The following is a 25,694-nucleotide window of genomic DNA, read 5'->3' as shown; positions in this document are numbered from 1 at the left end:
AACTGAATGCAGTATTTGCAATGTGACCTCACCAGTGTCCAGTACAGGGGGATGATCCACACCCTGGTCCTGCTGGCCACACTGTTGCTGACACAAGCCAGGATGCTGTTGGCCTTCATAGCCACTTGGGCTGGCTCTTGCTGCAGAAGGCTCTCTGCTACACTGACATCATTACCTTCTAAAAACAGTGCAGTTACCAGACCATTATGATGTATTAGCATAAATAATTAAGGTTAAACTACACTCATCTATGAGTAATAAATATCCTCTGATACATTAGCTCTCTTTATTTGAGCTGCATTTACTCACTAATTCACAAAGGTGATTGACCTCGAGTGTCCCAAGCATTAAGGCACATTTCGATGTTCTGCTGCACACATGCTTCATTTAAAATACTTGGATGTAAACAGAGTAATATCATCTTATCCTTTTCTAGACATAACCTTTGAAATCAACTTGATCAGTGACAATTTTTATTCTGCATTCCCCCTTGCTGCAATGCAGAAGCTGCCCACTTTTTCTTAGGTGCTTTTAAGCTGAACAATACAGCTCAAGAAAGCACAACATCTACTTCCACAAATGTGTACATTTGGGGATGAAATCAAGACAACTCCCACATTATCAACTTACTTTTCTGTAGTGAGCACGACTAAGGGGTTACAGCAAAAGTCAATTCAAATTAAATGGCTGAAGTAAGTAATATATGAAGTAAAAATCTCTTTTGTTTCAGGCAAAGTTGGTCTAGACCAGAGGCTTAAGGGCACTGCAAAAAGAAAAGGCCAAATTTCATTCAGTAGTAACATGAATCAGGGAGATTTACAGCTCTGGTTTGCAAAGACATTTAGACATCAGGGATCTTTTTACTGCTATTAGATTCTCAAAGGGGACTGTTTAGTCAACTCACACTTTTCTGTTCTTCTTGCCTGTAGAATGATTCCAATAAATTTGATTTCCTCTGAATTTTTAGATCTGTCCATGACAAAATACAGTAACACTGTTGGGCTTGAACTCTGAGCTCCTGATCTCCTTTTCTAGACAACATTAGTAATGGAAAGAGCATCAATAGGTTTGAGAATACTTACAGGTTGAGGGAAGCAGCTTCCTCAAACTGGACACGTTTCACTCATCCTCAGTCCCATTTTGGAAATAGAATAACGTAGAAGTCAACCAGGTTGGAAGAGACCTCCAAGATCATCCAGTCCAACCTATCACCCAGCCCTATCAGATCCCCTCTCAGTCTTCTCTTCTCCAGGCCAGAGAGACCAAGGTCTCTTAGCTTCTTCTTGTAAGAGATGCTCCCATCCCTTGAACATACTCATGTCGCTCCATGGAACTCTTTTCAGTTACTTCTGTTACTCTTTTCTGTTACTTCCTGTTACTTCTGAGATGGAGAGCCCAGAGCTGGACACAATACTCCAGGAGCAGCCTCACCAGGGCAGAGCTGAGGGGAAGAACATCCTTCCTACTAAATTGATTCTTCCATCCTCTCCACCTGAACACCATCCCACCCCTTCTTTTTCACTGCTAATGTATCTCTTTAACTCAGTACATCTGTCAGGGAATTAATGTTTCCTCCACTTCACTCTCCTCTTCAGGATTCTAATTCACAGGAGTCTTGATAAATCCAGGTCTGTTCATGCCCAGCAAATTTTGTGCGCAGAGTAAGCACAAATACACAAAAGCAAAGATCAAAAGCCTCAAAAGGTTCTACTCAATGCTGCTATACACCCAGAATTACCATAAGTCAACCACACAAAGCTTAAGCTGAGGACAGATCTAACTTCTGTTTCAGTCAATGAGAGGTCAGTTGGCTCCAGGTTTCTCTGGACTGGAGAAAAGCACTGAACATCATTCTAGGGAAAGAAAGGAGATCAAGATGGGGACACAGCAGCTTATTTTTGAGACACTGTGAGCATATTCATCACAAGCCACTGGGAGTATCAATCCTTATTGCTACTGGTATTAATTTACGATGGAAAAGAGGTTAATTGTTCAAAGATGCATCATTTGCACGTGCAGCACTTCACTGCTGTCTCACCTGCAAGGTCCTTTGGGTTGTCTTGTTGCTTCCAAACACGCTTGCAGGGGCCCACCAAGCTTAATTCCTCTCGAATAATGGATTTGTAATTATTTTAATAAGCAGATTCCTTTTTTGTGCATATTATACTACCCACATGCTGTGTGTGCAACACACACTAGTGTTGGTACTTATCTTTTATAGATGATTGAGCTACAAAATGACCCTCCCTGACTTTGTACAGATTTGATCCGCGCCATTTCCGCTTGAAATCAAGTGCAGTTTATCTTTCTGAGCCTTGCCTTAATTATCTCTCTGCTGTATTCAAGAGTGATGTTTAAATGAGTGAGAGATGCCATAAAAAGGCAGAGAGCTTTGTTTCACCTCGCTTAACCACTACTTCAGAGAAATGAAACCTTAGTCTAAACCCGGAGGATCGGGTAGCCACTTCTTGTCGCGGTCTTTTTAAACAGTAATGACTATGTGAGGGCATCTTACCCTCAAGGAGGGCTTTGCATTACATCTTGCCCAGGTCAATGGGCTCAGGTATCTGAGTTAAACTGTGGTACTGTAAATTAATGGAAAATGTAACTGTGCCTCGCTGAAAGATCAATGTCCAATAAAGGCTGCACAATCAAATCTTGTTGCAATGATTGAGGCCCTTAATTGCCTTTCAAAGATAAGGTGGTAATCAACATAGGTTTAACTGATCTTTTTTTACCAGTTCAATTACATGCTAATGACTACAGCCAAGTCAGGATCTTTAACTACTTATACTTATTAAATCTTATGTTTGCTGTGAAAAATTACTTAAGCCACACAATCGATAAAGCCCAGGTCTTAATTACTATATTTCACTTTCAGACTTTTTGTGCACGTTTGACAAACGTTTCGCTAGGGACTGGGCAGCACTAATGAGAGTACCCCAAGAAATGCTGATTTCTGTTCCTGCCTGCTCCTCCCACTTCTGGTAACCCACGGGTGGCTTGATGTTCGTTCTCATGAAGTTTTGTGACATCCAAATGTGTCCCAGGCAGCTCGTGGCACTTAAGTATCGTGTTTGCATACTATACCACTCGTGCTACCCTAGAGTCATAGAATCATGGCATCTCTTTGGTTGAAAAAGACTTCTATGATCACTGAGTCCAACCATTCTCTAACTCGACCAAGTCTGGTACTAAACCACGTCCCTCAGCAGGACATCTTGGCCTCTTTTAAATCTCTCCAGGGACAGAGACTCCATCACTGCCATAGGCAGCCTGTTCTAGGTCTTAACAATGCCTTCCATGAAATGTTTCCTCATGTCCAATCTAAACCTCCCCTGGGACAACCTGAGGCCTTTTCTTCTTGTCCAGTGACTTGTTCCTTGGGAGAAGACACTGACCCCCACCTGGCTCCAACCACTCTTCAGGGAGTTGTAGAGAGGCAGAAGGTCTCCCCTTAGGCACATCTTCTCCAGGTTGAACAACCCCAAGTCCCTCAGCTGCCCCTCACAAGACCTGTTCTCCAAACCCTAAACAGATGATGTACTACTTGCTAACTTTCAGCTGGGCACAGATTCAACATTAATTTCTTAGGAGCTCATCATCTTGTAGGGCACAAACCCTACGAGGAGAGGCTGAAGGAGCTGGGGTTGTTTAGCCTGGAGAAGAGGAGGTTCAGGGGAGACCTTATTGCTCTCTACAGCTACCTGAAGGGAGGTTGTAGCCAGGAGGGGGTTGGTCTCTTCTCCCAGGCAACCAGCACCAGAACAAGAGGACACAGTCTCAAGCTGCATCAGGGGAAGTTTAGGCTGGAGGTGAGGAGAAAGTTCTTCACAGAGAGAGTCGTGAGCTGTTGGAATGTGCTGCCCAGGGAGGTGGTGGAGTAACTGTCCCTGGAGGTGTTCAAGAGGGGATTGGACATAGCACATGGAGCCATGGTCTAATAGTCATGAGGTGCTGGGTGACAGGTTGGACTGGATGATCTTTGAGATCTTTTCCAACCTTGTTGATTCTATGATCAAGTCCTACTTCAAGGACACGTTTAGTCCAAGTACTCAGACTTCACAGCAAAACCTGCTCTCCTCCTGCTGGAGTGTCCTTTAGGAGTGGATTGCTGCAAGTGGAAGGTATGGTGAGAAAGATTAGAAAGGCAAAGCAGCAAAAGCTTCAGCTGGGAACTGCACACTGCATCCTCAACCCTCACTGGCCACTCCCATCCTCCCCTGAGCCTTACAGAAATTTGTAAGACCAGATGGGTATTCTTGGCCCTCAACACTTCCCCCTTTCGTTCAGGCCAAAACTTCAGATGATAAAACTATACTAAGGATTATTTATAGCAAAAAGAGAATGAAAGCCAGAAATCTTTTACCTTTGGCTGAAGACAAGCGAGTTTATATTCATAACTGAAAATTATTTTGGCCATGATTTAATAACTCCTTTTCCCTGATGAATAGCTCATTTTCCTTCTGAAGTACTGTACCAGGTCACACACAAGCCTCAACAAAACGAACGAACGATGCTATATTTGCACTCTGCCCTCAGACAACTTCTAGTTCATCCTTTAGCATGATCAACTTCGTAAGAGCAAGAGGTCCATTGATTTTCATGTAATACAAGAAAATATTACATTTGCTTAATTGTTACACAGTGAGATCATTGAACAAGAAATCAAGTCTCTATTTAATGCTGCAAGCAGCACAGAATTGCAGCAATCAATAGGGTAGTTTGTCAGAGATGTTCTCTAAGGAGACCTGCCCATCGCTCTACGGACAAGGAGTCATGTTGCCTGCAGTTATCGAAAAGCAGGTAAGCAAAGTCAGCAGTCCACATTATCAGAAATCAAACGAGCTGCAGTGAGCAGAGCTGCAGCTCCAACGAAGAGCTGTATTTATAGTCTGGTAATTAAAAACCCTTTTATCAACCTTGCGTCGAGACTAAACCTTTACAGCAAAGTATCGACGAGATGCGTGGCAATGAATGAGCAGTATCTGACTTTAAACTTATGAGCTGCAGTTAAATAACTTCATCCAATAGGCTGAAAATCAGGCCTGGAAAGATGCTAGCAGTCATTTTTTTGTTATTAATGAAGCCACTTACAACGTCTCCTCATCTTTGTGACCCATTTAGCTTGTGTCAAGAATATTCTCCAAAATTAAATAGAACAAAGCAAGCGCTTCTCTGATTCATCTGTTATTTAGTGTGGCTCTTAGAAAAGCTTCATTAAGTGGGAAACCAGTTCCATTATGTGGAATTAAGCAAAAAAGTATTTAAATTAAACTATGCTGTAGTCATAGCTTGATAATCAGTTATTTAGGGAATCATGATTACCCTCCAACACCGCTTCCTAGCCATTTTACATCTATCTTCCTACTTCTGAAAACTGGGGTAATCAACTTCTGTTACCAGAGGTGGGATTTGGAACCAACAGGGTAATTTGCTGGCACTAAAACCAAGCACCAGTGATACATCCTGGACAGGTGTTTTTGTTGTTTGAACCAACTATCAAATCATTCCCTATTTCCACTACTCAAATAATTCTCTAAATGCCTTTTTTCTGCCCAGGTTTCCAAGTGAATTTAAGGCATTCCATCATTCTATCTGTCTGTTAGAGCTGTGCTCAGTTACAGCTGTGGAGATCAGTTATTCTGAATCCAAGGGGAAAAAAAAGAATAAAAAGAAGGTATTATTCTCCTTCTCCTGTATTAACTACAAATATCAGCAATTTGTAAATTAACAGAGGGGATGGAAACTTTATTACTTAGGTTTTCTTACTTACCTGTGAAGCAACCTAGAGTCATAATAAATAATAGTAGCAATAGTAGTAGTAATAATGCAGGTATCTGGAGTTCAAGAATTACAGAAGGTAGAAGCATGAAATGTATTTTATATGTTTTATTTAAATATTATTAGAAGAAAGGTGATACAGCCAGTTTAACTTCTGAGGTGGTAATTTTCCATAGTCTTCAAGGTAATTTTGACTAGGCAGCGCCACGGATTCATTCAAACACACTTCACCTACAATCAGTGCATTATGAAACATCTCATCAGTCTAAACCTAAGCAGCTACATGTTCTCAGGGACATTCTGAAAATGCCCAGTGTATTCACAGCTCCCCTGCCCCCATGCCACAATTCAGCTCTTTAAGTTGGCAAAGGTATCTCTGAACGGTCACAAGTTTGTTCAGCACTGCCAGTCACTGACTGCCATAAATTCTAAACACCCTCTGGAATATTAATTCTTCTCCCACAGCTTCTATTTTTCTCAAGTTTACTGACCTCTGCAAAAATAAATCTCTTCTGCCCACAAAGTCCATCAAGCTTCCTGAAGACAGCACGTTAAGAGAACACAACGCACCGCCACAACAAAGTTGCCTTCAGTTGTTTTGAGGTAGAGGGAGCAGATACTTGCAGCAGCTGCAACACAGAAACCCACCGAAAGACAGGTAACTTGAGGGCAGGATTTCAGTACATGGCACCTTCATCTTCTTTATTTAGAAAATAAATAGTAACTGGGCCATGGCTCGTGTGAACAGTCTCTGTGACACTGACAAAGAACCAGGAGCCTATTCCATATAGCAAAGTTGGGATGCCTACGGAAAGACAAAAACACGTTACATACAATGACAGCAAGCCAGGAAAATGAAATCCACCTACTGACAGCGAAAACAATGACACAAAAATTAAATCAGAGCTAAAGCATTCCAGCAAAAACTGCCACCTTAATGTTTTGTCTATACTGAAATGCTTGCAAGCAGCTATCAGCACCTAGCACCCTTCCTGTTTACCAAGCACACAGGGATCAGAAAGCAGCTTAAGCAAAGCAACAGTATGCAGGAATTCATAGAGAAAGAAAACAGAGAACAGTGGTGTGAAAGAAGCCAAATATGGCTGTGTATGCAGCCTGACTTCTGCCAATTAGAGGGGAAAAACAACAACACATACAGATATAAATGCTGAAACACAAACTCCCCGGGCATCCACTTAGTTATCAGTTCAGAGTTTGTATCAGAGGAGAGATGGGAGGGAAAACAGGCAGTGATTTCGCAGATCATCGTGAAGCTGCTCTTGGGGATCAGCGGTCCAGACTAACCACTCCAACAAAACTGCAGGGAGCAGGCAGATGTATATATGCAAGTGCATATGTAATATTTATATATAACAGCCGAGCTACCCATCTATTCTAGATGATAATATTGGACTTAGGAAAAACTAAATAATTCAGTAAGGTACAAACCCACCAAATTTAACACGCTTTAAAGTTACCCAAAGTGCTTAAGGTAGATTCTCTAGGCAGAGTCATCTCTCTTTTCTGGCATGCTTGCTAACAGTTTAAATAAGAAACGTGCAGAGTAGCTGCAAGAAAAGCAGGGAAGATGCAAGGTCTGACTATGTGAAGCAAAACATAAAATCAGATTTCAAGTTATTACTAAGAAATCTCTGATGACATTTTCTCACTGTATCAGTTGGAAAGATCAAAAAAAACCCCGAGGAGCAGCAGATTTGTTTTGTAAAATGTTACTGAAGAACTCTATGTATTCTAACTGCAAAGGCAATGAGGTTTACTTTCCAAATGAAAGATGGAAACAAGAAACGGATGAAATTGATCGTGTGACTGTCGCCATTTACATCAATGTTGTAGCCATATACTACATTTTGAATAATAATATGTTTCAGTAATTATCTGTGCCCATTTTTCTATTAATAAGGTACTGACGGCGCGGGTTTATTTATATGATAATTTATATTACAGCAGCACTTTTGGATCAAGCATGGCCCCAGCCCTCCACTACTTTAGACACTGCCTGTATGTAAGAGGCATCAAATTAGCCCAGGCACTGTCTAAGATAAACAAACTGTTGTGCTTCCTCTAGCACTCGTGTATTTGCTTAGAGGAAAGAATTTAATCTCCGGTAACAGAACACAGATTTTTGTATGGAAAACAATCCATACCAACTGGTGTGAGCCATGTAAATAACAACCGCTGGCGCGTTTGCTTAAAGGAGATTTAATTTTTCACTCTCGCAACAGGACAGAGAAACACCAACTCGGTAAAGCCCCGAAGAGTATCGATTTACTCCACGGAGTAAGCCCCTAGAGTATCGATTTACTCAGAGGAGAACTCTATACTCCTACAGCAGGTGAAAGCATTTTGCGATTCGTTTCCTCACGCCATCCGGTCAGACCCGACAAGAGGGGGAGAGGAGGAGGCGCTGCAGGCGGGTTCCCCCGCTTCGGGGGAAGGAGAAGAGGTGAGGGCCGAGTCGGGAGCGTAGCGCTGTTGCCCGCAGCCAAAGGGCTGGCTCCCGCCGCTTTAGCCTCACCGCCCCCGTGTCCCCCCTTCCCGGGGCCGTCCCTCCGGAGCCCGGCCCGCCCGCCTCCAGCGCCTCCCTCCTCCACCCTCCGGCTGCAGCAGCTGTGGGTTTGCACCTTTCCGCCTGACTCACACCCGGGCGAGGGAAGCTGACGGGAGGCCTCGGAGCCGGCCCGGGCCACGACTCACCGGCGTTGAGAACCTTGAGGGCGGTGAAGGCGGCGTTCTGCAGCGCCAGGTCCTGCGGGGCGGCGCGGGAGCAGTGGTACTTGATGAAGGGGAAGCAGCCGGTGCGCAGGATGTGGTAGTTGGCGCCGTTCACCTTCCAGTTGAAGTGGGAGAGGCCGAACTGGTCGTTGCGCACAGCGCTGTACTTGACGCAGTACGAGGTCCAGTGGGGCAAACGGCGCTGCCGCAGGTGCTGACTCAGCACCTCCGAGGCGGCGGGACGGGACTCCGCCGTTCCCCGCCACAGCAGCAGCCCCACAACCGCTTCGTGCAACCGCTTCAGCGCCCACATACTGGGGGGACCCCCCGCTTTGGTCCCCCGCACCCACGGCTGCGGTCGCCGCGCCTGCGCCGCCGCCGCGCCTGCGCCTCGCCGGAGGGCGGGAACGGGCGGCGGCAAGGTCGCCCCGGCGGCGGCAGCATCTGCGTGGGGCACCGGAGCTGCGTTTGGCCGTGGCAGCGGCGGGGCTGGCCCGAGGCTGCGGGGGTGAGGGAGAGGGGGCAGTGTGGGCCGTGCGGCTTCCTGCCGGGAGGGTCACGGCACGGGGAGAGGCACCAAAGCCGCTCCGGAGCTCCGCACTGAGGTGAGGTGGGAGCGGGCAGAGGCGGCCCGGGCAGTGAGTTACCCTGCCAGACCGAGGGCGAGAGGAGCCAGCCGTCCACATCAATGCGAGAATACACAGAAAATCTGTGCAATTACATAATTAGAAATGCCTTTGCTTGCAGCTTGTGTGCTGGCGGGAGCAGCCCCTGTGGTGCTGCAGCATCAACCCAGGTTAACGCACCCTCGGGGAGAATATATTGAACTGCTTTGATTTTACTTGGTGAAATGTGACAGTTGACATCAAATTAAAGATAGCTCTTTGAAAGTCTTAAGACTCCGTTGAAGAGAAATACTTAAAAATCATAGCCACTCTTCCATGATTTGTAAATAAAAGCTGACGTTTTGAACCAGTGGATGTTTTATTTGAGCCAAAAAGGCTTAATAAAAAAATCTTGGGACTAGATGATCTTTAAAGGTCTCTTCTAACCCAAACCATTCCATGATTCTAAACTGAGAAATGGGAACAGATTTTTCTTTCTAATAATTGCACCCAATATCCCAAGCTCAGCAATCTTCAACCATTGAGCTATGTAGGATGAATGTGCTAATTAATCAATTACTACCCAATGATGTACCCTGTTTATTTACTGCAATGTACTACATGTGTAGTGTAGAACCAGTAATTATTAATCATCAGCAACAACTCTGACTCCAGTTCACCTTCCTATAATTAATAGAGCATATAGTTAGCTTTAATATCTTTCTTTATTAGTGGCAACAATGAGGATAGAGAATAAGGTGGAAGCTGATGCTGTGGCTCACTGGTGAAAGGCTCAATTTATGTACTACACCTTAAGAGTTACATTCAGCTGTTACATTTCATGGTCAAAATTACCTCTTATAAAGTGGACAAGGCACAATCTGTTCCTAATATTTAATGCCTGCTTGCCATAAGAAAATCTGTAGTCTAAAATGAAACAGTACCTCAGATCTTTGATAGCTGATCTGTTAAATGGGAAGTGATGCCAGGTAATCACTGTGAAATGTTCAGGATCAGGATAGCCTTCAGATCCCAGGGATTTGTTGCCTTAGCCTCAATGGAAGGGGTAAATGCTCCTGACCTTTCAGAATGAGGTATTGGAGATCTCTTAGAAAATGGGTAGGGTAAACATTTCAGAAGAGATCTGGAAGTGGTTGTAGTGATGAACTGCTCTTTGCTCTGTGCTCAAGAGTTGTCATTCTAAAGGGGGAAACAGGCTAAATGCCTTTTTTTCAGTAGGGCATTAAACTGAACTATCCAAAACAGGAGATCCAGTTTCCAGTATCAACTCCAGGTAATGTTCTCTCAGGAGAATGACCTGAAATGGGTAGAATTTGTGCTACAGACAGTATGTCATCACAAAACCCAACCCCATGACGTGCTGTCAGCAGAGCACACATCCTTGTTTGCAGCTCTGGCCCATCAGAAAAATAAAACCTTTAATTGTCTGCGTCTTCCACCACTGATGTTGCCAAACCCCACTGCCTCTCTTGTCCTTCCATACCTTGCAGCTGGGGAACCAGCTTGGGCTTCTGCTGTTCTTAGCCTCAGAATTCTCTGGTGATTTCTGATGAGCAGCCACATCTGGCCTGCCTTTTGTCTCTGCTTGCTCTGTTCTCTAGATCATGTTCTGAAATTCAAGCTACAGTCCAAGATCTCTCTTATGCCTTTGGTGAGTGGCAATAAATATTCCAGGATAATCATGACTGTATCTCTGACCTTTTATTTTTAAATAATTTCAAATTTTTTTATCTGCTGTATTGCTAAAAAAAAATAAATATTAATTGTTGGCCCCAGCAGCATGGGAGTTGAATGTGAGACTCCAAAGCTGTTTCAATCCTTCCATCAGCCCAATGCTCAGAAGTGTTAATAGTAATTAAAAACTCTTTTTCCCCCCCTCAAAATACATTTCACATTTTGCACATGCTGAGAAAGCTCTCTCACCATGGGAACCTCCAGGTCACTTGTTTCCTGCAAAAACAGGTATAGTTTCCTTTTGTCAGAACAGAACAAAGACATAAGGAAGTGCAGGTTTCCTTTACTCCTAGGACTCTGCAGTCTATTAAGTGCCAGTGAACTAATGAGCCTCTCAGGCCTTATGTTGTTCTGGCTTGGATTGAGGCTTCATTTTCCTTAACCCTTAAGAAACTAGCTTGGTGCTGCTGTGCATTCCTGTGCCTCCTTTTCCCCCAGGATTCTGCTTCTGCTGACCAAACAGGGATGTTGTACAGCCTGGGAAGGAAGCTAGGTGAGAACTCTACAAAGAGTATTGAGGTAGGAGAGAGTTCATTACATATGCAGCGAGGAAAATGAACCTCAAAGTAGCACAGAGAACAAATGTAGCTTGCAGGAAGAACTAATAAGCAAGTTACTCCCTGGCATATAATTTCCTGACACGTAAGAGATCATTGTTGTACTGACCACAGCCAAAAATGCCTCCTTTCATTTCTAACATAAAGAGTAAAGACTTCCAGGAATCTCATTCCTGGGCTGAATTCCCCTTAGAAAAAAAATCTGTCTGGCTCTGGTGTATCTTAAGCCCAAGCCCATGTTGACATTACATGTCAGAAAGGAACAAAACCAACCCAACAAGAGTGAAACAAACATATTCTTGGGGATTTTTATTTGAAGCAGGGATCAGCATTCATGCAAGCATTCTCATCTGCAGTTAAATCACTCCTGTCACCAAAGCAGAAGAGAAAAAGGCTGACACAAATGGTAACACATGAAGAGAATGGTCAACGACTCAGCCATGAGGAAGCCTGGGCAACGATCTTCTGCAACTGCTTGGTGACATTTGTCTTAAAAACTGGTTTTGCCTGAGCTTTTTGGGAAGGAATCTCAAAGATACTTCAAATCATAGAATCATGTAGGCTGGAAGAGAGCTTTAAGATCATCAAATCCAACCATTAACCAAACAGTACCAAGTTTGCTGCCATGTCCCTCAGCACTACATCTACATGGCTTTTAAATCCCTCTTTTCAGTAGAGGATGATCTCCTGGCCTGATTTATGGACAAGATTCTGAAACCAGATACAGTACTTCAGAAACAACAGTATGAACATCAGGGGCATTTATCATGATCATCTGCTTTTCAGCAGTTGATTTCTGAGCAAGAAGAGAGATTAATTCTAAACACACTTGGAAACTGCAGAAATGAAGCCAAGTGCCAAATCCTACACCAGGGTCAGGGCAATCCCAGGCACAAATAGAGGCTGAGCAAGGAGTGCCTTAAAAGCAGTGCTGAGGAGAAGGACTTGGGGGTGTCAGTTGATGAAAAACTCAACATGAACTGGCAATGGTCACTTGCAGCCCAGAAGGCAACTGTGTGCTGGGCTGTATCAAAAAAAGTGTGGCCAGCAGGACAGGGAGGTGATTTTGCTCTGCTCTGGTGAGACCTCACCTGGAGCACTGCATCCAGTTCTGGTGTCCCCAGCACAAGAGGGACATCAAACTGATGGAGTAGGTCCAGAGGAGGCCTCAAAGATGATCAGAGGACTAGAGCATCTCCCCTATGGGAACAGGCTGCAAGAGTTCAGGGTGTTCAGCCTGGAGAAGGCTCCAGGGAGACCTCAGAGCAGCCTTCCAGTACCCAAAAGGGGACTAGAAGAAAGCTGGTGAGGGACTTTTTCCAAGGGTTTATAGTGATAGGATGAGAGGCAATGGACTGAAGCTGGAGGAGGAGAGACATGGACTGGATATTAGGAAGAAATTCTTCACAGTGAGGGTGGTGATACACTGGAACAGTTTGCTCAAGGAAGTCATGAATGCCCCCTCCCTGGAGGTGTTCAGGGCCAGGTTGGATGTGGCCAGTGGAAGGTGTCCTTGATTATAGCAGAGGGTTTGGTACTAGATGATCTTTAAGGTCTTTTCCAACCCAACCCATTCTGTGATTCTATGAAATCTGCTGCCTCAGTTCCTGTCACTTCAGCTGCTGACACAGAGGGGAAACCAAACCTGCTCCTACAGCTGAGAAGCCTTTCCAGAAGCATAAAACAAGGCACGTAATCATTTCCCTTTAACTATTCTTCCAGAGCATCTGCTGTTGAAGGTTGCTCCTCTTCCCACTCCAGTGTGTTTCCTGCTGCAGTCCCTAGAATGGCTGCGATACCTTGCACTGCCATCTGCAACAGAGTCGAGGAACATGAGTTATTTAATGGGCATTACAATGAAATGCAGCAGGCAGCCTGCACAGCTGCTTGTGCCTGCCTGGGAAAGGTAACTGGTGTGACACAGGACATGCTGCACCCATTAAAGTTGGGGGCAGGTGGGGGAACTATTAGTAAATAGGTACAAACCTCAGGTAAATAAAAAGTACACCTCAGTGCAATCTGTAATTGTAATTAGCCAGCAGGTGTTCTTTCATCTGTGTAAATCATTGTTAACTCACTAGGAAGTTCCTTCTGAGATTTTTCTTCAGTGATTGCTTTTTACTCCCTCATACTGAAAAGTAGGGTTTGGAGTTTTTTGTTTCTTCTGTAACAGAATCACAGAATTGTTTAGGCTGGAAGTGACCTTTAAGATCACGGAGTCCAACCATTAACATCACCACTAAACCATGGCCCTCAGCACCACGTATAAATGTCCTTCAAATCTCTCCAGGGATGGGGAATCCATCACTGCCCTGGGCAGCCTGGGCCAGGCATTGACAACAACCCTTTTGGGGAAGAAATTGTTCCTCCTGTCCAACCTAAATCTCCCCTGGTGCAGCTTGAGGCCATTTCCTCTTGACATGTTGCTTGTTCTTTGGAAGAACAGATCAACTCCCACCTGGCTCCACCCTCCTCTCAGGGAGGTGTAAAGAGCCAGAAGGTCTCCCCTCAGCCTCCTTTATTTCCAGGCTCAACAACCCCAATTCTCTCAGCTGCTCCTCACCAGACCTGTTCTCCAGACCCTTCACCAGCTTCCTTGCCCTTCTTTGGACACACTTGAGCATCCCAATGTCCTCTTGGAGTGAGGGCCCCACAACTGAACATATTAACATGTACTTGGGTCCAAAAGCCGTCTCCTCACACTCTGCTTGCCAGAGGAGAATGCAGGCACACTGGAAAGCATCTGATCTAAATGACATTCTGTGATTTAAGATATAAATCTGTAACCATGCTCCCCTTCACCTTTGCACAAAAGGATGAAAGAGAGGATCTCAGAAACTTTCTGAAGTTAAAGGTGATACATTTCAGCAGCAGAACTCCCTCTGGAAAGTTCAGCTATTCTCTGGAATCAGAAAGCAGCATTGTAATGAGCGCTTCTTGCAGGGCACAGGGTTGCATTCATTATTGCTTTCCTGGCTCCTTTCGCCAGCGAGGTCATCACAAAGGAGCTTCTAAGTAAAGGTGGGTGCTCCTGAGGGAACATTCCCAGCCTGAGGAGCCCTAGTGCTTTGTCCTGCCTCCACCTGTACCACCCCAGAGCATCCTCTGGCCCTCAGGGATGGGCAAGTGGAGGAAATTGGGAGCAAAATTGACTTTTGAAGTGGATGGCAGGGTGAAAGATGTGAACTAATGGATTATGTGGCTGCCTGCTTAGAAGAAATTCAAGGAGCTGTTAGAAATTAAGAAGTTTGTTCCTAAATGCAGATTCTTACTTCAATGGTGTCCCTTTAAAACAGACAATTATGACAACTGGCCCCACTGTAGAGGGGTTCAAGGCCGGGCTGGACAGGGCCTCCTGGTGTAGTGGAAGGTGTCCCTGCCCATGGCGGGAGATGTGGAACTGGATGATCTTTAAGGTGCCTTCCAACCCAAACCATGCTATGAATCGCTGCTAGAACTGACTGAGGCAGCTCCTTTGCTCCTGGAGGGGACAGTCGGGAGCATTGCATGACAAATCGCTTCAGGCTCAACTATTTCTCTTTTCAAAGCAAAAAGTTTCCAACTTAAATTTAACTAACAGGCTCATTGGGAGACTTACCATATTGACCTAGACACTGCAAAATACAGGCTGCTACCAATAAAAAAGGAATGGTTTAGCACTTGTTTATGATACAGCATGAGGTATTTTCAGCCCTTGTACAGAAATTAACCAGGATCGTTAGTTAATTAACACCTCACCTTAAAATTGGTCTCGCCTTGCATATTAGGTGGTGATATTTCTTGATGGATGATGAAGAGATTGCGAGCAAAGGTCAGGAGGACCCCCTGGAGATCCTCTCCGATTGTTCTGTTAATGATATCCAAACAAATGAGTTTACCGATGATTCCCTTCACATGCTTAAAAACAATCACCCTCTCATTTGTGCCTGTCTGCTGATGGAATTTAATGAGCGCTTTCAATCTCACAAGGTGGCAATCTTCAGGGAGATATGAAAGATGAGGCTCCATTTTAACTTGTCAACAAAAAGGATTTGTGCAATAAATAATTTTTATTAATCAACTTCGCAGAAGGAAGCGGTAAGGGTTCAGCTGCTCCACGTAAAAGGCTACTGGTGAGTTAGGACTGAGAGCAGAACACTCTAAAGACCTACATTAGTTCAGAACTGCTGGTTCTGCCCACAGCTTGTGCAAGACATCTGAGAAGGAGACCTTTCAGCGTTTCGTAGGTTGCTGGAGCTTCTGAGGCTTTGGTTTCCCAGTGGCACATGCAGACTCTCTATATGTATCATAGAATGGCTCAGGTTGGAAGGGACCTCAGAGATCATCTGCTCCAAGTTCTCTGCCAGTTGGAAATGGCCTTGGAAATCATCAGGTCTAACCCTTAACCTAACACTGCCAAGTCCATCACTAAACCATGGCCCTCAGCACCACATCTCCGCTGCTCTGAAAACCCTTCAGGGATGCGGACTCCACCAGTTCCCTGAGCCAGGCCTTGACAACTCTTTCCATGAAGAAATGTTTCCTAATGTTCATCCTAAACCTTCCCTACTACACCTTGAGGCCATTTCCTCTTGTCCTATCACTTTTTCCCTGGGAGAAGAGACCAATCCCCACCTGGATCCAGTCTCCTTTCAGGGAGTTGCAGAGAGCCAGAATGCACCCCCCGAGCTTCTACTCCTCCAGCATCTATTGTTGCAAAGGAGTTACAAGAATGTAGTCAGGATGCAGTACCCCTAACATAAAGACTCCATTTTCCAAGGTGTGGCTATCACAGGGAGAAGCTGACCCAACAGCCCACTGGCCCTGAAGAAGGCAGGTTCTGCTCCTCTTCATCTATCTCACACAGCTTTCCTGCTCACTATGTACCCTCTATGGACTGATTCTATCTGAGCCTCACAGAAAACCAGTCCAGTAACAGAGCTTTCTGCTCAGTTTTTGAGCTGCATCAACTCCTGGAGAGGTGCAGACATGCCAGAGGCACTGCTAAAGGAGGGTCGGGGGGGAGGAGGATTCCAGAGCTGGGATCAGGGAAGGAAAGTGCTTCACCTTTGAGTATCAGGGGGCTGTTAGGAGAGTTCAGCAGCTTATGGAACACTTTCAGCTACCCAAACCACTTTGTGAGTGGCTCCTGTAGATATTTTACAGGTTCTTGTGTGCTGATTTTCTTTCAGTTTCATCTGACAGCTCCATCGTGTGAGCTACCCACACTGTGACTACAGGTGGGTGCAGTACCCTAAAGGAACACCCAAGCTGGGAATAAATCTGACTCACTTGTACCTTACCAACAGCCTCATCCACAGGGAGCTTGGACAGGCTGAAAGAATCACACCCTAGAAACAATCTTTAGGATTCATTTAGGTTGTTCCCTGTGCTCAGGCAGGATCAATGCTCCTTACATCATCCTGACAGAGGTTTGTCTCATCTGTTACTAGAGGCTGTCAATGACAACTGCACTGAACAATCTAATTAGTTCTTCACTTCCCTTACTACCAGAAATATTTCTTTTGCTGAGTATGAATCTCCCTGACTGCAAGTTAAGTTCAGGTCTTCTTGTCCTACTACCAAAGACCTGGAAATCAGATTTTTCCTTCCCCACAGAGGCTTTTTATGTGTTTGAAGATCATTTTAACAGACCTCACTTCTGCCTCCCCCTCTCTGTCCTCTTTAGCCTGGCCTTCTGAGTCATGCTTCCTGGGACACTCAACATTTTCTACTCATGTCTCTGTCCAGAATGGAAGGATTACTTCTGGTGCTTCCAGGTTAATATTGTTTACCTCCTCCCATAAGATAAAGGCATTGTGACTCGCAGGCTGTAAGCCACCGTACCTCTCAGCCCCTCTTCTGCAGAGCTACTTGTTCCTCACCTTCATTACTGCTATCTCTGCAATTTCTTGCTCCTGGTTCCAACTGGATGTCATTCTGTTTTGCAGATACTTTCTTCAGTTTGTCAGATCCTTTTCAATTGTCCTGCCCTCCACAATACTTGCCCAGTCCCATCCAGCACTCAGGGAAGCCGTTTCCTTATCCAGGCCATGCTCCAGCATCACAGGAGTGCAGAACAGACTGAGAACAGGCTGTCTCAGCCCCTCACCCATTACATGTTATTTTGACAACCAACTTTACATCAGTTCTCTCCATTCAGTACAGATGATGCTTTCATATGTCTGAACAATTACCAAACTACCAGAATTGTTGCTGCCTGACTGCCTGTGGTCACTTTGTGAAGAATGAAGATCAGGTGTGTTCTCACAGAACCTCAGCATGGTGGGGATGGGAAGGGATCTCTGTGGATCAGCCAGCCCAACCTCCTGGCTACTTACCCAGAACAGCTTGCCCAGGATCGCGATGGTCAGGTGGGTTTGGAAGCTCTCCAGAGAAGGAGACTCCACAACCTCTCTGGGCAGCCTGCTCCAGGGCTCCAGCACCCTTACACCAAAGGACTTTTTCTTCATGTTCAGATGGAACCTTCTGGGTTCCAGTTTGTGTCCTTTGCCCCTTGTCCTGGCACTGGGCACCACTGAAAAGAGTCTGGCCCAATCCTCTTGCCCCCCCACCATTCAGCTCTTGCTGAGCATTGAGAAGATCTTGTTTTAGGCTTCTCTTCTCCAGGCTACACAGCCCCAGGTCTCTCAGCATTTCCTCCTCACAGAGATACCCGAAGCGCCTCAACACCTTTGTAGCCTCTGCTGGACTCACTCCAGTCCTGGGGACCCCAGGATTAACCACAGCACTTTAAATGTGATCTCACTAGGGCACTTGTTGAACTTCATAAGGTTCCACTCCCCCAGGTTTCCAGCCTGGCCAGGTCTCACTGAACAGCAGCACAGCCTGACAGGGTATCACTACTCCCCCAGCTGTTACCAGCCTGCGTCGCTGACAGCGTTGGCTTACATCATTCCCAGTCTGTGTCGCTTCTGGTCTTCATACAAGATGAAAACTGTTCCCTGTTTCTCCTGTTAGAGAAAAAGTCAAAGTTGCTTTAATTATTCCTAAATCTGCCATAATTACAATAACAGTGTTACACAGGAACAGTGTGTATGTAACCTACCTGAGAAAGGCTGGTTTGAGCTGCGTGCAGTGGCTTGTGCCTCAGAGTAGGCAGATTATTGCTCTAACTTACTGCAGAGAATACATTAACTTTATGACACACAGCAGAGTCTATTCACTAGCAAACAGTTTTTGTTCCAGAGCAGTAAAAGATGTCCCTAAGTGTCTTAAAAATTATCTCCACACAGTCATTTTTATCAAGAGACTGGTTAACTCCTAAAAGCCTTAACTAAAGACAGTGATAATGTGTTTAACTTTTCCTGTTCCTAAAGCTGATACTTCACCTTAGATATACACAGGACATGACCCTGCATTAACCTTCTGCTCAGGTCCCTCACAGGCATGATGCTGGTGACAGTCTGGCCAGCAGCCAACCCCACAGACTGACTGTTAGATGTGCTAAGTGACAGTTAGGACATGTCAGTGTGAGAGGCCTCATGAGCTGCTGTCCTGGGGAGGGTTTGTACTGACAAAGCCCTGCAGTTCCCCCTGAAGCCCTGTGCCCTAGGATCTCAAATCTCTGTTGCTGTTCTGTCTCATCTAACAGCTACCAAACTCTTTCAATTCCCTTCCTTTCAGCTCTGCTCAGAAGCTTTAACCACTCCTTTCCTAGCAGACTGCATTTCATGTCTTCGTTCCTCTTCTTGTTCAGTACCACCCAATCTCGTGACCTCTAAAGGTCTATCTTCTCTTATGGGTGCACAGGTGTGCAAAAGGGCCCTATGGTGGCCAGGAACTCTCAGGAAAACTTGGTGCTGGCAAGGACCCAAACCCCTGGTGACAGCCACCATCCTTTGTGCTGTATGAACAACCCCACTCTCTTGGTAGTCTCTGAGAGAGACCCTGTCTCGTTCAGATTCACAGAATGGGTTAGGTGGGAAGGGACCTTAAAGATCATCTAGTTCCAACCCCCCAGACATGGGCAGAGACACCTCCCGCTAGACCAGGTTGCTCAAGGCCTCATTCAGCTTGGCCTTGAACACCTCCAGGGAGGGGGCATCCACAACCTCCCTGGGCAACCTGTTCCAGTGTCTCACCACCCTCACTGTAAAGAGTTTCTTCTTAATCTCTAAGACTAAACTTGCCCTCCTGAAGCTTCAGTCCACTCCCCACCCCTGTATCATTATAAGTCCTTGTAAAAGGTCACTTCTGGGCTTTGTTATAGGCCCCCTTCAGGTACTGGAAGGCCACTATAAGGTGTCCCCAGAACCTTCTATCCTCCAGGCTGACGACTCCCATGTCCCACTCCCTACTCCTTGTGGTGTAACATAAACATGGTGAAACACTCCTCATCCTTCACTGCTTCCAGTTTTCATCCAAATCAGGTATCTCAGCACTGCAGCTCTTCACCATTGATACCCCAGGTAAAGAAGGCTGTGTTAAAATATCAGACTAATTTACACAGCAACTACCTTCTTCAATTCAGAGTTCATTACTTGGCATCACAAAAACAATGTAGAATGAAATCAATTCTGATTTATACCAAGCTTTCCTCCACAAAACAACTGCAGAGCAACAAAGAACTGCAGAGCAACACAAACATTCTTATGCTAAAGAGAGCACTAAAACTTTATGTGGTGCTAGGTGGTTTCACTGTATCAGAATTTACATACAGCAGTCAGGCAGAGTGAACATCCTGTTTTCCACTCTTCCCCTTTCATACCTGGAGGTCAAATCCAACACCACGAGCTTTACACATCTGGAAGAGAGCGTTGTAGTAGGTTCCAGAAAGGCTGGAGTGCCTCAGTTGAGTGCTTGCTACTGCACACCAGTTGCTGAGTGGAGAAGGCTAAAGAAAACAACACAGAAGTCTTGATTTTCACATCAGGTTATATCAGAAACTAACAATTTAGACTGGGTCTCAGGAAGAAATTATTTACAGTGAGGGTGGGGAGACACTGGAACAGGTTGCCCAGGGAGGTTGTGGATGTCCTCTCCCTGGAGGTGTTCAAAGCCAGGTTGGATGAGGCCTTGAACAACCTGGTCTAATGAGAGGTGTCCCTGCTCATGGCAGAGGGTTGAAACTAGATGATCTTTGAGGTCTCTTCCAACCCAATCCATTCTCTGATTCTATGACTTACTATTTAAAATGTCTTTTCTCAGTGACCTTGTGTCAGTGTCAGGCTCCACTTGGAGGAATCCCTGTTCATCACAAGGTCTGTTGAACAGAGATGTTTCCATGCAGCAAAATTAAATCCTCACCTCAAAGTGTAGTAGAACCTTGTATGATAGATGAGGTCTATCAGATCTGTGAGGTCTGTAGTTTAAATTTAGAGAGTCACATTTTGGTATTGCCACAGCCTCACTGGTAACTGAGTCCTGGACCCTCTGGGCCCACCCTGCCCTCTGGTTACATATTCTGTTCTAGAGATGGCTCATCTCCATAGTAGCAATTCCAAAGCAAAGCATCAGTAGGTTTTGAAGTTGGGTTCCTCCAAGGCTGAGCATGAGTGTGCATGATTTTCCCAGCAGGTTGTCAAGGGTCAGGGCTGGGCCAGCCACTAGATGAGTGACAAATGCTCTCTATGAAGCCCTTTGCCTTCCTGAAGGGAAGGGAAAGGGAATAAGGGAGAGAGACTGATAGGTTGGGAAAGAAAACTGAAACAGCTTTAATGAAAACAGTAACAATAAAATGAAATAGAGACAATAAACCAATATGGAACCCAACCCCTGGTGGCAGTGATGTCTGTGTCACCACTGATGCTGTGGGAGAAGGCCCACACTGGACTCAGCAGCAGATGGGAACTGCATTCAGGATCTGGATTCTAGAACTGGATTCAGGAACACACAGATTGAGACTGAAGGCAGAAGGGACAGAATCCTCTTGGGTCAATGACACTGAAGAAGAGGCTTGACCCTGGTGATCTCTCAGCTTTATCCTGAATGCAACATCCAGAGGATGGAATCCCTTGTTGGTCAGTTGAGGGTCACCTGAACTATCCACTTCTCTCTGCAGGTGCCACCTCTGGTTTCCTGCACCCCAACAAGTGGCACAAACTGTGGCAGTGCCCTTGGTCTGCACCCCAACCCTTGGCAGGGACTCTCCCCATCAGTGTTCTCACTGCTAGAAACAGCTAGTGTCTGCAAGAACCTGCTCTGAACTTCAGAACATGCCTGCACTGAGCAGAGACTGAGCTGAGAAGTGACATCACTGACCAGAAACTGTTCTGGTCTAGCTCAAACCAGGACACAAGTCTTTGAGGAGACAAGGCACAGTGACTCCAAGGAGCTACACAACTGATAGCAGTGGAGTTCATGATAAGGATAAAAATCAGTTCTGCATTGAGTCGAGGCAACCCCAGGCACAAATCCAGGCTGGGCAGGGACTGGCTGGAAAGCAGCCCTGAGAAGAGAGACTTGGGGGTGCTGGTGGACAAGAAGCTCAACATGAGCTCTCAGAGTGCACTTGCAGCCTGGAAAGCCAATCAGATCCTGGGCTGCAGCAAGAGAAGTGTGGCCAGCAGGTCAAGGGAGGGGATTCTCCCCCTCTACTCAGCTCTGGTGAGACCCCACCTGCAGTACTCCCTCCAGTTCTGGAGCCCCTATTACAAGAGGGATATGGAGGTGCTGGAAGGTGTCCAGAGAAGGGCCACGAGGATGAGCAGAGGGCTGGAGCACCTCTCCTATGAGGACAGACTGAAAGAGTTGGGGCTGTTCAGTCTGGAGAAGAGAAGGCTCTGAGGTGACCTAATTGTGGCCTTCCAGTATCTGAAGGGGGCCTACAAGAAGGCTGGGGAGGGACTTCTCAGGATCTCAGGCAGTGATAGGACTAGGGGGAATGGAATGAAGCTGGAGGTGGGGAGATTCAGGCTGGACATGAGGAGGAAGTTCTTCACCATGAGAGTGGTGAAGCCCTGGAATGGGTTGTCCAGGGAGGCGGTTGAGGTGTTTAAGCCCAGGCTGGATGAGGCTGTGGCCAGCCTGATCTAGTGTGGGGTGTCCCTGCCCATGGCAGGGGGGTTGGAACTAGATGATCCTTGTGGTCCCTTCCAACCCTGACTGATTCTATGAAAACTCTTCATACAAAGGAACAGAGCTGTTGCCTTGAGCAGAAGCGAACAGAGATGTTCTCCTAAACCAAGGCTGTGCTCTGATGGTTCATGGAGAGCAGGGATGCCGGGAGTTGGAACTCTCAGGACAAAAGAAGAGAGATGCTGCCTTGAGCAGAAGTGAAGAGAGCAGTTCTCCTAAATCGAGGCCCTCCTCTGGTGGTTGAGTCAGGGTGGGGATGCTGCGAGTCGGAGCGTGTAATTCACAGCCTCGCTCCTCAAGTGATATTTGCTTTGACATTGACTCATGTAAGTTGACATAGCTGAAATCCTTCTGCGATACATCTCTGCCTGAAAATTAATCATGTTTATAATATTCAGAGAATTAATAACACCCATTGCTCAAGTCATTAACTTAAAAAAGGAGCTTCCAAAATCTGTTCTCTGCAGTAGGGGACCACAAATAAATGAATGCTTGATAAAATAATCCAAGTAGCAGTTTAACAAGCGTAAACTTGAATGTGGCTGCAATAACACAGAACTATTGTTTAAGGGTTGGCATCAGGTTGATGAGGTGCTTATTTCAGCTACAAAGCATGCACACACATGCATAATGAACTGCAGGATGAATTATTAATGTGTTGCTTATTTAGCCTCATCTGTCTAGAAGATAATGTATCCTAACTATAATGAGTGATTGGTTTTGTACATAATTACAGGAGCAGCGGTATCTAGGAAATTTGTTCTTTCAAAGAAGCCCTTCTAAAAATAAAATCCTCGCGCAAAACTCCCCTTCTATCAAACTCAAACCCACCAGGACGGAGAGTATATCATCAATTCAAAGGGACAGGACCATTATTAACATCATAATTTCACACAAAGTGTTTTTACTTAATCATTCATTACAGCTCATGTGCTGGGAAAGCATTTGTCTCTCTGTTTGTTTGTTTCCTTCTCCTAAAGACGGTTTCCTGCCAGAACGCCTTCTCGGGAGTTAACTCTTCGGGAGGTAAAGCCCTCAGAAATAACAGGAAGAAGCAAAAGAGAGGATGTGGTGACAGTTGATGTTCATTCCGACACAATTTTAATTAAAAAAGAAAAAGTTGCTGCTTGATTACTTTTCATTTCTAAAATTCGGACTACTGGGACTAATCATCTCTAATTTACTTCTCTTCGGCTAAAAGTGGTTGCTTGACAAGAACAATAGATCAAGAGCTCATTAACCTCTAAATTATAGTTCCATGACATTTTTGGAGTGGTGCTGCATTCCTCCTCTATGCAGGAAAAGCAGGGGGTTGTGAATCTTGTGTCAAAATGGGTACAACAGCATCTGATTTTATATCCTGATGTGTGTTATAGACATGTACCTACAGTTCTTCTTCTGTGGCTGCTCTAAAGGCCTTTCTCCCCCTCTGAGAATCACAGAATAGTTTGGGTTGGAAGGCACCTTTAAAGGTCATCTAGTCCAAACCCCTGCATCCAGCAGGGAGATTGGCAACTAGAGTAGGTTGCTGAGAGCTCCAAACAGCCTGCAGTGCAGAGCTCAGCTCACCTGCAGTGAGTCCAGGGATAGAGCATCTCCCACCTCTCTGGGTAACCTGGTCTCACCAACCTCAGTGTAAAAAATGTCTTCTTAGACTAGAGAGAAAATCTCCCTCTTTCAGTTAAACCATCACCCCTTGTCCTGTCACAACTGGCCCTGATAAAAGTCTGGCCCCATCTTTCTGACAAGCCCCAGAGGGACAGTCTCAGGTTTCAGAGCCATAGGAAATCCTGCACTAAGAGGGTTCTAACCATAACAAATCAAGTAATAAACAAGAAACCTGTTAACCATGCTTAGCCATCCTTCTGTGACTGTGTTTGTAAGGATTTCAAAGCAAAACTCAAATATCACCTTATTTAAAACCCCATCCCTATTACAGACACAATCTCAAGAGTTTCCAGGGAGATTGAAGGTGAGATCCACAAGAAGCAAGTGCCACAGCACTCATCATTTTGGTACCTAAGCCTGAACACCCACAGAGAGCTGAGCACACGCAAGGCCACAGCACGTCACACTGAGTTAGGATGAACCTCGTCTGGCAACAGAAAAATTGAGTGAGGGGACTTCAGGGCTCTTGCTTGGTGGTGCAAAGAGGAGGGTCTCCTCCTTGAGCTTTGTAACTCTGGTCCAGAGAAAGCAAACAGGAAGGAGTGTGACTGCATATCCCTGCTTAGGGAACTCACCTTGGTTAGGGCGCTCTGAGTGTTTCTTCCTACTCAGATGACTGCGTCCATAATTAATACTGTATAATTACTACCCAGCAGTGAGATGAATTTTCTGAGAACTAATACTCAGGTTTAACTCAAATGAAAGCTGGGAGGGAACTGCATGTCCAGGTCCTTTGGCAGCTGTAGCCCTGATTGCTTAATGCTCAGTTTTGTGCATAAGGGAGAAGTTGAGCGCTCTGACTTCTGATTCCACAGCGCAGCTCATGAAATGAAGGCTCAGATTCCTTCTGGATTGCTTTTAAGTTACTCCTCTAGTCAGGGCAGTGCTTTAATCTCCTTCTTTTCCTTCCAACATATAAATTGCCACCTTTTTTCACAAATTGAAAACTACCTGAAATATTTAGAAGTTACTTACTGCCACAAATCAATGGGACTGAGTACACAGGATGAATCATCAGGTGCCCATAAGCATCCAGAACCTCTGATTTCTAACCTGATGGTATCCCATTAGCAGACGATCCTTGGGGTCCCTTCCAACCTGGCATTCTCTGAGTTTAAAATGCAAAAGGAGCAGATTCAGCTCCTCTGGAGCTGTGATCTAGGAGATTTTTAGGGAGTTTACATTAATAATTTTCTTTGTAACCAAATCACCACTTACAGTTTTTATCTCCTCCTGCTGAGTACGTTGGGTTTTCATTTTCTTTGCACCAAGAGACACTTCAAAGTGGCTGGAGCGACAATCCAGGTTTCCATCTGTCACGTACAACATGAGCTGAGTCAAGGCCAGCTGGTCACTGTAGCAAAGGTCAAGGTCTGTTGCCCATACCTAAGCAGAATGCACACAGGAACATTAAAATTCTATAGAAAAAGGAGAGAATAAGAAGGGTGAAACTCAGCTATCATAGAAATCGTTTATTTTCATGCATGTTGGGTTGCACACTTCAGGTTCCCTTTTGCTGATGCATCAACCACTTCCAGATGGGAGCTTCAAACACAACTTTTGAGAGAAAACC

The 25,694-nt window shown here is 45.4% G+C and overlaps 3 protein-coding genes across 3 annotated transcripts in view; all 3 read right to left on the bottom strand.

Annotated features, from left to right (window-relative positions):
- Positions 1-8,575, bottom strand: part of MAP2K5 (mitogen-activated protein kinase kinase 5) — a 173,366-nt gene extending 164,791 nt beyond the window's left edge. The window contains exon 1 of the mRNA XM_054168818.1: positions 8,500-8,575. The gene's annotated coding sequence lies outside the window, so the exon portion shown is untranslated. The remainder of the gene's footprint in view (positions 1-8,499) is intronic.
- On the bottom strand, positions 5,899-8,883 carry C17H15orf61 (chromosome 17 C15orf61 homolog). Its single transcript, XM_009903931.2, has 2 exons — positions 8,500-8,883; positions 5,899-6,589 (listed from the first exon to the last, which is right to left on the bottom strand). The coding sequence occupies exons 1-2, from the start codon at positions 8,828-8,830 to the stop codon at positions 6,462-6,464; spliced, it is 459 nt and encodes a 152-aa protein (XP_009902233.2). The 5' UTR covers positions 8,831-8,883; the 3' UTR covers positions 5,899-6,461.
- A 6,296-nt stretch (positions 8,884-15,179) lies between these two features.
- Positions 15,180-25,694, bottom strand: part of IQCH (IQ motif containing H) — a 59,526-nt gene continuing 49,011 nt past the window's right edge. Inside the window, exons 12-15 of the mRNA XM_054169160.1 lie at positions 25,366-25,507; positions 21,613-21,632; positions 20,145-20,270; positions 15,180-15,281 (exon numbers count right to left, since the gene is read on the bottom strand). Of these exons, the coding sequence (XP_054025135.1) occupies positions 15,198-15,281; positions 20,145-20,270; positions 21,613-21,632; positions 25,366-25,507 (372 nt within the window). The 3' untranslated portion in view covers positions 15,180-15,197. The remainder of the gene's footprint in view (positions 15,282-20,144; positions 20,271-21,612; positions 21,633-25,365; positions 25,508-25,694) is intronic.

This window comes from Dryobates pubescens, chromosome 17 (assembly GCF_014839835.1).
Source record: "Dryobates pubescens isolate bDryPub1 chromosome 17, bDryPub1.pri, whole genome shotgun sequence".
In the NCBI taxonomy this organism is placed as follows: Eukaryota; Metazoa; Chordata; class Aves; order Piciformes; family Picidae; genus Dryobates; species Dryobates pubescens.
Note: the sequence above shows the minus strand (reverse complement) of the source record. Positions and strands in the feature narration are given on the sequence as shown.